Below are 16,116 nucleotides of genomic sequence, written 5' to 3'. Positions count from 1 at the left end.
ACTAGCCTGCCAACTTGGTGAGGTTCTACTTCTCTGAAAGTCTCTTGGGACCATCCAGGAAGGCCCCAGCTCACAGATCCTAGGCACATCTATTTCCTTCAGCCTACCAACTTCCAAACCTAGGCACTGCCCTGGTCCTTGTTAACCCCCATGCCCATTCGCCCAGTGGAACCTACCTATAGAGCCTTCTTTCTGTGCCCACAAATTCTGATTCTGGAGATGCTGAGATCCAACACTCAGCCCTATAAACTCTTCCACTTTCCAGGTCAAGCCCTCTTCACCTTCTCCTCCAAGCCCAGTCGAGAGACCCAGCCATCCAACCTGATGTGCCAAACTCAGGCCCAACTAGATCCCATCCCTTTCTCCAGCCTGGCCACTACTTTCTCTCTAGATCCAGGCAGCCTTTCCTCAGGGGAAGTTGGGGGGCGGGGGGTGTGCTTCGGGCCTTCGGATCTGAGTGGGAAGCCTCACATGATCCAGGAGTCCTGGCTGTCACACCAGACCCTAACCCAGCCCTATCCCTTCCTTCCTAGGTGTCAGTGGACCTGAACTTGACTGTGGATAGGTGTGACCTCAGGCCATCCTGAGTGGGCACGGCGGCTTCAGAAATGGTCATTAAACTATATTGCAAAGCTGGATTCGGGGTTCACTGCCCCTTCTATTCGGTGTCTATTTCTCTACCCGAAGCCTGCTGTAGGCTCCTCTCCTGGACCAGACTTAAATTGTCACCTCCAGCTAGCCTTCTGGCTTCCTGATGAGAAAGCAAGACACCATCAGAGGGGCCCAGATTTTGTAGGCAAGATGGAGCTGGGAGAGGGAGCGTCTTTGGTCTCCGAAGCGGGTCTCCCAGTGCAGTGCCTCCTTCCTGCTCTAGGACCGCCAGCCCTGTGGCACAGCCTTCTCTTCAGTCCCCTGCTTTCCTTCCACTGCGTGGGTGAGCATCGGTGACCGTGTCGGGAATGAGCGGAGTCCCTGGAGGCCCTTCCACCGAGACCCTGTGGTCGGGGGTGGGGGTGGTGAGGGAAGGCGTTGTGCATCTGCCGGAAGGCTGTCCCATCCTCAGTCCAGCGGCCTCCACCCACCCCCGGAACAGTCCCTCTAAGGGACAGGAACCTCCCTTACCGGGAGGGGGAAGGAAGGCGGGGATTTCCGAGGGATTCGGGCGGGGCCAGACCCTGCGGCACCGCCCCGCCCCCTCCGCGGACACGCCCTCCGCTCCGCAGGCGCCGGTGCCTTTAAGAGCCTCCCCGCGCGGCCCTGATTGATAAATCCGCGCGCTGCCTCCGCCCGCGCAGATTGCGGCCTCCGCGGAGCCGGGCCTGCGCTCGCCTCCTCGGTCCCAGCAGCACCCCGGCCGCGCGGCCTCCGCCCCCGCGAAGCGCTCTCCCCGGCAGCCCCATGTCGGCCGCCCCCGCCTACGGCGAAGACAAGGGCGGCTCCGCCGGCCCCGGGGAGCCCGAGTACGGCCACGACCCCGCGAGCGGCGGCATCTTCTCCTCCGACTACAAGCGGTGAGGGAGCGCGCGGCGCGCCGGCACCATGGACAGCGGCCCGGCCGCGCGGCCCGGAAGCCCGCCCTGCCCCCTCCCGCCGCCGCCGCCGCCGCCGGGCCCCCGCCCCGCCCCCTCCCGCCGCGGCCCGACCCTCGCGGCCCTGTCCTCCCGCGCCGCGCGCCGCCCGAGGGCCCACCCGGGACCCGGGGAGGGGCTGGAGGCTGGCGGGGGATGGGCGCACCCTCCCGCCCCAGGCGTGCCCGCTGGGTGTGGGTTTGCATCACCGGTTCTCCGCCTTTTTCGCGCGGGGCGAGCGGGCTCCTGAGGACCGCGCGGGAGGGGGCAGAGGCCGTGAGGTCCAGCTTGGGGCCTCTCCGGGAAGGCCGGCCCGGGGTGTGCACCCAGAACCTCCACGGCCCGGCCCCTCGTGCAAATCCACGTCCCTCATTCTGGCCCCACGCTAGCACCCCCAGGCCGCACCCCTGCTTCCCACTTTGCCCCTGTACTTCAACCCCACCTGGGCTTCCCACTCTTCCCCTCCACCTTTGGCTCATTCGTTGGTTCATTCGTTTATTTGTAAATCCTGAAACAAGCATTTTTCAGGGACTGCTGTGTCCATTCTCATCCCAGTCACTGTGAATACAGGCGTGAACCTGAACCGGTCCCCACCCTCTAGTTGCTCTGGAGGGTTGCCCCAGAGGGAGAATCTGTGTTGGGGGGTGGACAGCCGGAGGGGTGCGAAGAGCTGGTCTCTGGCCCTGGGGAACAGGGAGAGGGGGGAGTGAGGAATGTTCCAGGCGGAGGAAAAGCTTTTAGGTTTTGTAGGTGCTAGTACAGATGGCCAGAATCAAATCGCTGCGCCAGGCCTCCGAGTGACCAGAAATGAGGGTGGGAAGGTGCCAAAGTGGCGAGGAGTTCTAAGCAGGGGATATCAGATTTGCATTTTAGAAGGATTCTAGGCTGGATTGTGGAGAGGAGATTGGAGGTGTGCTGGTTTAAGCAGGAGACAAGGCCTGGGGAGGGGGGGTTGAGTGTTGGGGGAGGGAGACATGATGGTGGGCTAGACTATGGTGGGGGCAGAGGATCTGAGGGCTCTTGAGGGGATAGAAGTCACAGACTGATGATTAACTGGGGGGAGAAGATAAGAATAATACTCAGGTTACTATTTCTTGTAACTGGATAGATGGTGGTTGCTGTACAGTGTGATTGGAAATAAAGATGTTACAAGCAAATTTGGGAAAATAATGGTGAGGCCAACTTTTGACAGGCTGGGATTGTAAACCCTGAGGGATATTCAAGCCTAGGAGGTAGCTGGATTTTAGGATTTGGATTCCAGGAGAGATTATTAACATATGTATGTTAATCAAAGCCACAGAAGGAAGTTAAGATAACCCAGGGAGAGTATAAAAAATGAGTTCAGGGGCGCCTGGGTGGCTCAGTGGGCTAAGCGTCAGACTTCAGCTCGGGTCATGATCTAGCTGTTGGTGGGTTCAAACCCCGCGTCGGCTCTGTGCTGACAGCTCAGAGCCTGGAGCCTGCTTTGGATTTCTGTGTCTCCCTCTCTCTCTCTGCCCCTCTTCTGTGCACTCTCTCTCTCTTTCTCTCAAAAGTAAAGATTAAAAATTAATTAATTAATTAATTAATTAATTAATTTAAAAAATGAGTTCAGACGGCACACGGGTATGAACCCTAAAGACACCTTAGGGATGACCAGAATGCAGGGGGAATGTTTCAAGGTTACTGAGAAAAAGTAAACCAAAGGCTGGAGGGAAACAAAATGTTTCAAGAAGGAGGAAGCAATCAGCAATGTCCACTCAAACAAGGGAAGACGACCACTGATTTGACAAAGGGAAGGTCAACCCCTCCTTGCTCCAGGTCCCACCTCCTGTCCTGGGGGACAAGTCTGACAAAATCCGAAGAGGAGGAGCTAGATTATTTTTCCCCAACATTCTATCATGAACAGCTTAAAACATACAGAAAAGTTGAGTGTGTAATGTGAGGAATACGTACGCCCTCCACCTAGATCCAACTGATGTTGACGCTCTGCCGTATTTGCTTTTTCTTTTTTTTTTTTTTTAAATTTTTTTTTCAACGTTTATTTATTTTTGGGACAGAGAGAGACAGAGCATGAACGGGGGAGGGGCAGAGAGAGAGGGAGACACAGAATCGGAAACAGGCTCCAGGCTCCGAGCCATCAGCCCAGAGCCTGACGCGGGGCTCGAACTCCCAGACCGCGAGATCGTGACCTGGCTGAAGTCGGACGCTTAACCGACTGTGCCACCCAGGCGCCCCAGTATTTGCTTTTTCTAACATCGAGCCATACAGATTTTTGGCTGAACCATGTAACTTGCAGACATCATGGCGGCCCCTCAGCCTTAAATTCTTTTTATTTTTTTTAAATTGTTTTTCTTTCTAATGCTTATTATTTTTTTGAGAGAGAGAGAGAGAGAGCACAAGAGAGAGCGTGAGTCAGGGAGGGGCAGAGAGAGAGAGAGGGACACAGAATCCGTAGCAGGCTCCAGGCTCCGAGCTGTCAGCACAGAGCCTGATGCGGGGCTCGAACTTACCGACCACGAGATCACAACCTGAGCTGAAGTTGGTCGCTCGGCCGCCTGAGCCACCCAGGCGCCACCTCTTTTCTTTTTTTTTTTTTTTTTTTTTTTTTATTTAATTTTTTTTTTTTTAATTTTTTTTTTTTTCAACGTTTATTTATTTTTGGGACAAAGAGAGACAGAGCATGAACGGGGGAGGGGCAGAGAGAGAGGGAGACACAGAATCGGAAACAGGCTCCAGGCTCTGAGCCATCAGCCCAGGCCCGACGCGGGGCTCGAACTCCTGGACCGCGAGATTGTGACCTGGCTGAAGTCGGACGCTTAACCGACTGCGCCACCCAGGCGCCCCTCTTTTCTTTTTTTTTAAGTTTATTTATTTACTTTGAGAAAGAGAGTGGGTGGGGGAGGGGCAGGGGGGGGAGAGAGAGAATCCCAAGCGGGCTCTGTGCTGTCAGCCCAATGCGGGCTCGATCCCACGAACGAGGATGAGATTGTGACCTGAGCCAAAATCAGGAGTCGGACGCCTCCCAGGCGCCCCAGCCCTGAGTTCTAATCAGCATCGAAAGCCAGATTGGAGTGAGTAGAGAAGCAAATAGGAGGTGAATAAATAAAACCCGGAAGATGGGAAATTTGCTTTCAAGAAGTGTGTACAGGGGAGAGAGAGAAAGAGTTGCTGGAGGAGAGAATTCGTTCAAGAAGGTTTGTGTATTTTATTTGTGTTGTTATCTGTCTTCACTGTGAGGGTGGGAGGGGCTGGAACAAGTCTAACTGCTGGTGGGAAGGAGCCAGCAACCCAGAGAGGGAGAGGGCGAGGCTGAAGGGAGCTACGGGGGCCTGGGCCGCTGGGTGATGGGAGCACCGCCTGGCTTGGAGGAGGATCACTCTGCCCAGGCGGAGGGGGGAAGTAGGAGAGGAGACACAGATGCCTGGAGCTGCAGGGGATGTTATCTAAGGCCTCTCATTTTCTGTGAGAAGCAAGTGGTAAGGTACGAGCCAGGCCGTGGGTGGGGATTTGAGGCGCGTCAAAGGGGTCTGAAGCCACCTGCTCCTGGCAGGGGAGGGGCGGTACGGACGGAAGGCCAAGGGTGTGAGTGAGAGGGCAGCTGCAGGGATGGACCTGGGGGGGCCTGGGCCAGGGAGGGGGGAAGCAGAGGGAAGACCAAGCTGATAGGAAGGCAGGAGTCCAGGACCTGGCTCTGGCTTCGGTCCGAGTGGGGAGCAGGCGTGCAGGGTTTCTGAGGAAGAGCGGTTCTGGGGAGACAGGGGTCCAGATGCGGCCGGAGAGTGGAGGTGAGGAGTGGGTCCCTCACCCCTGTCTGGATCAGCTCCCCTGACCACGGCCCCCCCGCCCCCTGGTGGGAGATCGCGGTGGCTTAGTCCCAGTCGCTGCCTTCCTCCCGCTCTCAAGTCCTCGTCTCTGAGCAGTGAACGGGAAACCGGAGCCTCCCTGCCTGCCAGTGTCCGGTTACTGAGTCTGGGAGGCGGGCCGTCTGGTAACAGGGACAGGCGTCCCCAGCTCCCTGGTCAGCTGGGTCTCATCTCGGAGCAGGACCTGGTGCCCGATGCAGCGATTCCTGCAGCTCCCGGGGGCCGTGGTGAGGCCGGGGGGCCGGGGGGCCTGCGGAGCTGACCGGGAGGCCGCCAGCCCTGTGCTGGGCCCCGAAGGCGGCCCCCCACCCTGGTACCAGGCCTTGCAGCCTGAGGAGCTTCGGTGGCTGCAGGCCCCAGAGGAAGACGCGGCCCCAGAAGCGCCTCTGGAAGGGTCTTGCCCGGAGCCTGGCCGGAGCGAGAGCCAGAGCCAGAGCCAGAGCCAGAGCCAGCCGCTAAGGTACAGAGGGACTCCCAGCGACCCTCACCCCGACGCCCGGAAGGCCAGAGGCCGGCTGAGTCCTTCGGGTCCCACCTGCTCCGGAGGAGGACCGGGCCGGCGTTGGGGTCCAGGCTGGAGGGGGTGGCAGGGGCACCGGGTGGGGGCTGAGGGTACGAGGGGGGCGGACTTCACTTAAGGGAGCTGCGGGCTCTCTGGGGAGGAGGATAATGAAATGTTTGAGGGTCCAGGGCCACCTTGACTTTGCCCGAGGTCCTGGCTCCAGCGGGCTCTGAGTGGGGTTCGGAGAACCGGCTAAGGCACAGGGCCTGGCCAGCCTCCCCCGTCGAGTGGGCTGGGACCCGACTCGTGTGGGGAGGAGAGGGACGTGGTGTCGGGGGAGGTGGGCCTGTCTGGCCTCCGTGCCATGTTCTCCCCCCTGACTGGCTCTGGCCACCCTCCCCGCCCCCCCAGAGTCCCTCAGGCCAGGCTGGGGGGTCAGGTGGGAGCGATTGCGGTGTAAGGGGATCTGACCGCGGGAGGCTAAGGTTTCGGGGCTTTAGAGCATTGCCCTGTATCTCCCGCTTCCTCTTCCTCTTGGGCACACAAGCTGGTGGAGACACGGGACCCGGGGCGGTCACATCCCAGGAGGGAGCTGCTCCGTTAACGGGCATTTGACAATCCAGCCGGGGCTGTGCGTGCTGCGTACCCACAGTCCCTCCACCCCTGGTCCCCCTCTGCCCGGGGCCCTGGGGTGTATGCGCTAGGCTGGGAGGGTGGGGGTAGCGTGGGCGCCCCCGTGCAGGCCCCGGGGTGTGTGCGTTTGACACAGGCCTGTGGCATTTCTGGGAGCGGTGAGGACGCCCAGGTGTGAGCAAGTCTGCTTGAGAGAACACCCGGAGTCAAAAAGGACCGGGCAGACTCCCGCCGCTCCCCGTGAGGTCACCCCAGGCTGATCCCTCAGAAGGAGGTCGGAGGATCCACGAGGCTGCGTATGCATTGGATCCTAGCAGCCTACACTCGTCCTCCAGAATCGCAAATAGGAGTCCCCTGGACACTGGGGAATGAGACCGAGTGACAGCTCTGTCCAGAGGGTGTACGTGTACGTGGTGTGTGTTGGGGGGGTGCTCGTGCAGGGTGTACATGTCTAGATGAAGACGTGGGGGGCTGTGGAGAGGGCTTGTTGGCGATGTGTGTGTGTTTGCGGGTGTCTGTAGGGATGTGTAGTTGAGGTGTGTGTTGTAGTTGTAGTGTGAGGTGTGTTGATGGCTGTGTGGGTTTATGTGGACGGTGTCTGAATGGTGTATGTGTCTGTGTGTGTTTCTCTGGAGGTTGTGGGCGTGTGTCTGCAGGGGCTTTTTTGTGGGTGTGTGTGGGTTTACGTACAAATCCTACGTGCCTGGGAGGTGCAGGCGTGTCTGGGGGTGTGTGGGGGTGTCTGTGGGGGTGCAGGTGTCCCTGTGGGGGTGTGGGGGTATCTGCGGGGGGGGATACGGGAGTGTGTGGATGGTGCTGGCGTTCGGTGGGGATGTTGGGGTGTGTCGGTGTCCCTGGGTGTGAGTTGACTGTGAGGTGTGTGCGTAGGGGCACCTGGCAGTGGTGTGTGTCGTAGCCCAGGGGTGGTGGTGCCCGGCTTTCATTCTTCCTGCAGCCCCAGTGCCGCCCAGGCCCGGCTGACCGGTCTGTACCTCTTTCCATAGACAGTTCCCCCCCCCCCCGCCCACCCCGCCCTGTCCTGAGCTCCGCCCCTTAGGAACTGGCCACCGGGTGGGTGTTGGGCAGAGTGAAGGGGCCCCGGCTCGGCCATGGGAAAGTATCCTCTGATTTTGCGGGCATCTCCCAAGTGATCAGCATGACCGGGGCTGGACATCTTCTGCCCTCATCTAACAGCTAGCACGTCCGCTGTGTTCCAGAAGGCATCATCTTTCTGCTTTGCTCTCCATCAAAAAATCTGTTCGGGCAGGACGCTTCCTAAAACCCTTGGAACCTCCGTTTCGTAGCAGCCCTTCCGTCCCTTCTGAGTGTGTGTGAGGCACTCAGGCATCTGCAAAATGCAGCCCTAGGAATAGGCGTGTGCCGTTCCGCGTTCCCCTCCTCTTAGCCTCTGCCGCTTACTCGTCTCTCCACGTCAGCCACACAGTCACGTTTGCCTCTGTGACTCTCGTCACGCTCTTCCCTGCTGACACTGCTCCTTCCGATTTCTGGCCGTCTGTTGTTTCTAAATGTTTCGCTGCCTTTTTCTTTTTCTTTTTTTTAAATTTTTTAACGTTTATTCATTTTTGAGAGACAGAGAGAGACAGAGTGTGAGTGGGGGAGGGGCGGAGAGAGAGGGAGACACAGAATCCGAAGCGGGCTCCAGGCTGCAAGCTGTCAGCACAGAGCCCGACGTGGGGCTCGAACCCACAAACCGTGAGATCATGACCTGAGCCAAATTTGGGCGCTTAACCGACAGAGCCACCCGGGCGCCCCTAAACGTTTCACTGCTTTTCAATTTCTACCGTCAGTGATACCTTTCTAGACTGGGTTCTCCTGCCTGGGCCAAAAGTTGTGGGTTATCCGAGCATCATCTGGGAAATGGGAGAACCGTGCAGGACTGCACACACAGCTGCTCACCACATTTTGGAACTGTCTTGGCAACACACGAGTGTATCCCTTGTCCCACAGCTCTCTGGGCTGCGGATAGACACATTTTTCCATGGGCTCATTCACAGTTCTCTGTTCACTTCTTTGACCACCAGCCCCTGCACCTCTGAGTATGGTTGGGCAGGTTGTTCGTTGCACAAGGGCACCTGGCCGAGGAATAGCAGACTATACTCCGCTCACTGAATGGGGAGCAACAGCTCAGGGCTGTGTCCACCTGGAGGGACAAGCAGATGGTGGATGTGCTTGCAGCAGCCCTGACAGCGAATGCTAGAAACAGATCTTAAATCGATAGCAGTACTTAATTTTGAATATTGAACTTGTATTTGCCACATCCCAAAGAATGTCCTCTCTGTTGCTATTATACGCTGGATTGTGTCCCCTTCAAATTCCTATGTTGAAGTCCTAACCCCCACTGCTTCAGAATGTGACTATTTTGAGTAGGGGTCTTTAAAGCGGTGGTTATGTTAAAATGAAGTCATTAGGGTGGGCCCCAATCCTAATCCAATCTGGTGTCCTTGTAAGAAGAGGAAATTCGGACACGGGGACACCCGGAGGGGAGACCATGTGAAGATACAGGAAGCTAGGGGTGCCCGGGTGGCTCAGTCGGTTGAGCGTCTGACTTCAGCTCCCGTCATGATCTCACGGTCTGTGAGTTCGAGCCCCGGGTCGGGCTCTGTGCTGACAGCTCAGGGCCTGCAACCTGCTTTAGGTTCTGTGTCTCCCCCTCTCCTTGCCCCTCCCCTGCTGGTGCTCTGTCTCTGTCTCTCTCTCAAAAATGAATAAGCATTTAAAAAACATTTTAAGGTACAGGAAGACAGTCATCTGTGAGGCCAGGAGAGGCCTCGGAAGAAACCATGCCTCCTGACACCGCCTCAGACTTCTAGTCTCCAAAATTGTGTGAAAATAATATAGGTCGTTTAAGCCTTCCAGTCTGTGGTACTTTGTTACGGCAGCCCTAGGGAACAAATACAGTCGCCTTATTTGCTTTCATTTTTATTTTATTTTATTTTTTTTAGTTTTATATACCAAAGTTAAAATAAAATTGAACCCAGCCATCTGGTTACTGATAAGTTTATGACCTTGAATGTAAAAATTTCCCCTTTATAACTTATATATTTAAAAATAATGTCACTAAACAGGGTGCTTGGGGGCTCAGTCGGTTAAGCGTCCGACTTCAGCTCAGGTCATGATCTCACAGTTTGTGGGTTCGAGCCCCGCGTCGGGCTGTGTGCCGACAGCTCGGAGCCTGGAGCCTGCTTCGGATTCTGAGTCTCCCTCTCTCTCTGCCCCTCCCCCACTCGTGCTCTGTCTCTCTCTCTCTCTCTCTCTCAAAAATAAACAAACATTAAGAAAAATAACAGGTGCAGGGTTTATTTAGGTGTGAGATGCATGTACAAGTTAAAATCTTTGCTGCATAGCAGTTGTCCCAGCGGTGTTTATTTACAGGAAAAAATGGTTCTCCCTTCCATTGGTGAGTTCTTGTTCCTAATGTATCCATTTAGATCCATTTATGAACTTGTCCCATATGACCTTTGACTTTCTATCTTTTAACCTGGTACCACGGGGCTTTTGGTCACTGTCATGTTGTTTTGTATTTTGAATTTCAGGAGGGTGTGTTGTCTGTCACTGTGGCCTTGTTCTCTTTTTTCCCCAAACTATTCTTTGGGGTTTTTGCTGCCATTTGAGGAGGTTTGACCAAGTGCCTTCACTGAAATTTCAATGGACATTGCATGAAATTTGTGTATTGGCCTGAGGATTACCTGTATTCCCTTCAGCCACCTGCAAGGGGACATTTGTTCAGATCTTCATTTATTTCTCCCATTAGGGTTTTTTCACTTCCTGTAATCACCGTTGAATGTTAAGTGACGGGTCTGGCTCTTGTTGGGAGACCATCTCAACAGATTCTGGAGTGACCGGGACCTGTCCAGTCCAGTCCTGGAGTCGGGGCCTGGGAACACCCTCGTGGGGCAAGGGCAAGGGCAAGGGCAAGGGCAAGGGCAAGGGCATCCTGCTGTTGTTGTGACACCGCCTTCTTTGCACTGGCTCCAGATCCTTCCCATCTACCCAACTGGCCATTCTCTGGGCGGAGTCCACACCTTTCCCACCCCGAACCCTTCCTCTTGTCTTCTGGCTCTGGGTCACTGGCTGTATGGGTGTCCTAGGGCCTGCTGTAACGAAGTACTGCCAAGTGCATGGTTTAGAACAACAAAACTTTACGGTCTCACAGATCTGGAGGCCGGAAGTCCGAAATCAAGGTGCCTGCAGGGCCGTGCTCCCTCTGAAACCTGTAGGAGGATCCTTCCTCGCCCCTTCCTAGCTTCTGGTAGTTTCCTGGCAATCTTTCATGGATCACTCCAATGCTCCGTCTTCACATGGCAGTCTCCCTGCGTCTCTGTCTCTTCACGTGGCTGTCTTCTTACCAGAACCCCCGACAGACGGGATTTGGGGCCCTCCCTACCCCAGTGTGACATCATCCTAACGAATTACAACTGCAGCGACCCTATTTCCAAATAGGGTCACATTCTGGAGTCCTAGCGGTTAGGACTTCGATATATCTTTTTTGAGGAGGACCCAGTTCGACCCATACCACAGGCTGGCCCGCGTTTCTCCTGACCCCAAGTCCCCTGCCCGTGTCCCTTCTTTCTGCCTGTATCCTCCGGGTGGATACCCCCAGCCCCACCCTCGTACCCTCCGCTGACCCCCTGTGCCTTCCCCACCCCCAGGCATGATGACCTGAAGGAGATGTTGGACACCAACAAAGATTCCCTCAAGCTGGAGGCCATGAAGACGATCGTGGCCGTGAGTGGGGGAAGGGGCCTCCCTGGTCTGCGGGAGGGGTCGAAGAGCAGCCCTTCTTGGCTCCCGGTGGACCTTCTCCTAATAAGTGTGGGCCTCCTCCCTTCTCCCCCTACTGCGACCCCCCCCCCCCCAGATGATCGCCAGGGGAAAGAACGCCTCCGACCTGTTTCCGGCCGTGGTGAAGAACGTGGCCTGTAAGAACATAGAGGTAGGCAGCGCGGGGTGAGGGGGCTCGCGTGCCCACCCCCACCGGGAGTAAGCGCCAGCCGGTTGGGGTGAGGAAAGGCACCATCCGGCCCCCGGGGGCCCGACTTGCTCGGGATGCCCTCGGCTCAGGAGAAGACCCTGTTTCTGCGTCCCCCAAGCAGACGTAGATCCGATTGAAGGACCCCGGGGCGCACTCGGGACCACAGCTGGCCAGGCGGTGACTGGTGACTGGTCTCACTGGGTGGGGGCGGCAGTCCTGCTGAGAAGCCCTTCTGCTCCCAGGTGAAGAAGCTGGTCTACGTGTACCTGGTGCGCTACGCCGAAGAACAACAAGATCTGGCCCTGCTGTCTATCTCCACCTTCCAGCGCGGCCTGAAGGTCAGTTCGCGCCCCGGGCCGGGTCTCGCGGGCGCCGCGTTGGAGGGGCAGCCCAGGGAGAGGCCTGTGCGTGGGGGACGGTCTTGGAGGCCCTTTCCTGGCCGCCTAGACTTGGGAGGGTCAGAGTCAGACAAGAGGACCGATGCTGCTGTGGTGTTAAGTGTTGGGGGGGGGGTCCAAGCCAACGGCCAGGAAGGAACTCTTGAGACGTCTTTGGTGCAAAAAGGTGATTTTATGAACGCACGGGGACAGGACTCGTGGGCAGAAAGAGCTGCACTGGGGCTGTGAGGAGACACTGGTTACATACTAGGAAGTTGGGGGGGGGGTGTTAAGGAAAGAGGGAGGTTTCCAAACGGACTTTCCTATGCTAAAGAGGACTCTTCAGATACTGGAGGCCTTGCTATTGTTGAGCTGAAGTTATTTTTCCCTCTAGCAAAGCATTCACATTAAGACAGAAGGGAGTTCCTGCAGGAATGTTCTACTCTGCCTGCCTCGAGTATTTGTCAGTGGGCTGCAGGTTGTAAAGAAATTTAATTTTATTGGGGCTTCTGGGTGGCTCAGTCCGGCAAGCATCTGACTTCTGTTCAGGGCATGACCTCACGGTTCCGGGAGTTCGAGCCCCGCATCGGGTGAACACGAGCCCCACTTTGGGTAGAAACAGAGGCCTGCTTCTCTCTCTTTCTCTCTCAAAAAGAAAATTAATTTAATTTTAATCTACATTTTCTTCTTGTCTTTGTTTCCCCCATCACCATGGAGGGGAGGGTGATGTTAGGGCTCCAGGAAATTGAGTCTATAGGATTCTGGAGACTGCCCTTTTTTCTTATAAATCATTAAGACAGTTGCAGACTGATGGAGACCCACGTCCCGCGGGACCGTGATCGCCATCAGTTAGCTATTTGTTTTTCCCTTTCCTGTGTCCTCGGGCAGCCAGGAGTGTCTGAGGAGTGTCACACGTGTCCCACCTGGTGGGGAGGGGGGATGGCTAGCTCTAGCTCGTGCTTTGCTCTCAGCTTGCCTTTGGCTCCCTCATTAGTGGGACCCCCAGAGGGTGGAGGCCAGCTCAGAAGGGGCTTGAGAGATGAAGTGGCTGCCCAGAGACCGTGTCTCTCCTCCTCTGAGGAGCCTGCGATAATGGCCGCCTCAAACATAAACCACTTGCGTCCCTGAGAACAGAGAGCCCTGGGTCTTGCCCCCGTTGGTGTGAAGGAATCGTGGTCCACAACCGGGCAGAAGTCGACGTCCTTCAGACAGGGTTCTGGGCAGGGGACAACTGACCTGGGTTCCTCACCTCCGTGTGTCACAGCCTTGGCACTAGGAGTTTCACCAAGTCTGGGTTTCTGTGGAGAACGATGACTTTGGAACTTGGGGAGGACAGAAGGGTTTACTGAAAACAAATGAGCTCTGTGGAGAGGAAGACAACAAGATTCACCCTGCGGGAGAGGTTGGGTTCGAAGGTCAGCGCAGACGCCATAACACCCGGCTGCCCGTTTTCAGTGAGTTCAGTACAGCGGATTATTCCTCTAGAGTTGAAACAGGTGATGAGTCTTCCGTTTGGCACCAGAAGTAGCTGACTTGTGTTAGATGCCCCAGTGTCTGCAAAACACCCACTTTGAAAGACTGTTGTCAGTCTGTTGTACTGAAAGGCTTTTTGGAGCATGTCAAAATTGAAATCACTTAAGGGAAGGGGCAGGAAGATTTAAGTCCTTTAAATCTTTTTTTTTTTTTTTTAAGTTTATAGATTTCTTTTGAGAGAGACAGAGACAGCGTGAGTGGGGGAGGGGCAGAGAAAGAGGGAGAGACAGAATCCGAAGCAGGCTCTGCCCTGTCAGCACAGAGCCTGATGTGGGGCTCGAACTCACCAAATTGTGAGATCGTGACCTGAGCCGAAACCGAGATTGGACGCTTAACCGACTGAGCCACCCAGGTGCCCCTCAAGTCCTTTAGAATAGAGTGGGGGCTGAATCCCTTCTCACTATTTCAGCTGAATATCCTCACCTTTTGTTTTGCATATTAAACGTACGCTTGATGGTCTCCGCTGTGTGCCCTTCTGGTCTGTATATGTCAAGGATACAGAAGCCAATATCACTGCCAGATGTCAGATGTCAAGCACTAACTCTCCTCCCTAGACTTTCCACATATTTGGTTCACATTCCTGTGAGAGTGTCTCTGAAAGGTCCAGCTCAGCTTTTCATGTCCAGCTGGTTCTGTGGGTTGCTGAGCAGGGGGGAGGATTGACTGCCCCCCTGGGTCACTGTGCTTGCTATATGGCGAGCAGGAGAGGCCGACAAGGTCTGCTTCTCTGAGGTGGGGTAGGAAGCGCAGGCACTTGAATATACCCATCATTCATTCGGCAATACCGGGGTCTCTTTAGACCACACGTGGTGCTATGTTAACTTTTAAAGTCAAAACCACGGGATCAATCCATTGATCTGTCTAGATTGGCAAGTAATCTTTTGGTTTGAATCAGGGTTAAATCATTTTGGAAGAACCATTCTGGAATTAAAAAAAAATTTTTTTTAATGTTTATTTATTTTTGAGACAGAGAGAGAACATGAGCAAGGGAGGGGTAGAGAGAGAGGGAGACACAGAATCTGAAACAGGCTGCAGGCTCTGAGCTGTCAGCACAGAGCCTGATGTGGGGCTCGAACCCACAAACTACGAGATCATGACCTGAGCTGAAGTCGGATGCTCAACCAACTGAGCCACTCAGGCGCCCCCCATTCTGGAATTTTTGGCACAGGTTTTACATTTAGCTGTAGTTTCTACAGTCTGCCCCTGAATTTCCCCTTTGAGAAAACCAGAGGGGCACCTGGGTGGCTCAGCCCATTAAGCGTCCGACTTCGGCTCAGGTCATGATCTCATGGTCCGTGGGTTCAAGCCCCACGTCGGGCTCTGTGGTGACAGCTTGGAGCCTGGAGCCTGCTTTGGATTTTGTGTCTCCCTCTCTTTCTGTTCCTCCCCTGCTCGTGCTCTGTTCCTCGTCTGCTTGTGCCCACTGAGCCCATTCAATGAAATGATTTTTCTAGAACAGTGGTCAGCAAACTTTTTCTGTATCCTGCCAGAGAGTAATGTAGACTTTTTAGGGCCATACAGCCTCAATCTTGCAACACTCAACTTTGCCCTTGAAGTGTGTAAGAAGCCACAAATGAGTGGGCATGGCCAGCTTCCAATGAGTCTTTATTTTTAAAAAAGGCAGAAGACAGATTTGGCCTGAGGGCTGTAGAATGCCAACCTTTGCTCTAGAACATGACCCTCTGACAGATCATCTCTAGTGATAGAGATGTCACCCCTTCATAAGGCAACTCGCCCCATTTTTAGACACTACAACTTTTTTTTAAGCATTATATCGTGTCAAAACCTCCAGAGCTATAATTTTTTTAAATTTATTTCAGACTCACAAAAGGCACAAAGAATAATAAAGTGAATATCTGTATACCCAGCATAAGAAATGAAACATTTATCAACAGCCAAAGCCCCCTATGTATCTTCTGTTTATAATTCATGTGTATGTATTTATTCTTTTATGGCTTATTTACACATTTGTAAATGATATACGATATTGTTTTGTAAATGGTATCATATGATAGATGTGTTCGTCTAAAACTCATTTTCTTTCTGTTGTTGTTAATGATTTTGGGCTCTCCTGCACATTAGAACCATTCATTTCCATCCAGTTTTCTCCCTTCTTTTTATCAAGCCAGCCTGAGACTGTTTGCTTAGCAGCCCACTGATGTGGTTGGCTCAATTCAGACAAACCTCCAGTTAGCAGTCAGATAATCTAGGTCTCCCTACATCCTGTCTTTATGCAGTTGGTCCCTGGAATCCCTTATGAAGCCCTATTATATTTCATTTTATTGGTTTAGCATAACATCCAATTCGGGGCGATTCTAAATCTTAATTTTGTCCTCCTGATTTTGTGTCTTCCAACATGTTGATAGATTGTACAGACCAGGGCATCAGATTGTGAGTCCCCTGGCATATCATGTTTCCAGGCTGACACCGATCTGTTAATCAACCTTCCCCAAGCACAACGTTTTACCAAGTTGTGGATCCGTCTAATTATACAGTCAGCTGGCACTTTCTTATCTTGTTAGAAAGGATCTTATTCAATAGCAGAAAAATTTCTTAACCCCTTTCATATGTAGAGGGCCGTGGTGATACAGAGACAAAATAGATATGAATGATGCTCTTAAAATGATTATATATTAAGTAAAACCAAAGGCCTGCATCAAAATGG

At 54.2% G+C, this 16,116-nt stretch overlaps 1 protein-coding gene across 1 annotated transcript in view; it reads left to right on the top strand.

The window, feature by feature from the left end:
- Positions 1–1,392: 1,392 nt before the first annotated feature.
- AP3B2 (adaptor related protein complex 3 subunit beta 2) overlaps positions 1,393–16,116 on the top strand; it is a 34,282-nt gene continuing 19,558 nt past the window's right edge. The window contains exons 1-4 of the mRNA XM_047086837.1: positions 1,393–1,511; positions 11,219–11,294; positions 11,428–11,502; positions 11,784–11,879. Coding sequence (XP_046942793.1) covers positions 1,399–1,511; positions 11,219–11,294; positions 11,428–11,502; positions 11,784–11,879 — 360 coding nt within the window. The 5' untranslated portion in view covers positions 1,393–1,398. The remainder of the gene's footprint in view (positions 1,512–11,218; positions 11,295–11,427; positions 11,503–11,783; positions 11,880–16,116) is intronic.

The sequence above is a fragment of the Lynx rufus genome, unplaced genomic scaffold, assembly GCF_022079265.1.
Source record: "Lynx rufus isolate CCGP_SWC_20201006 ecotype Redwood Valley unplaced genomic scaffold, mLynRuf1.p SCAF_21, whole genome shotgun sequence".
Classification (NCBI taxonomy): domain Eukaryota; kingdom Metazoa; phylum Chordata; class Mammalia; order Carnivora; family Felidae; genus Lynx; species Lynx rufus.
Note: the sequence above shows the minus strand (reverse complement) of the source record. Positions and strands in the feature narration are given on the sequence as shown.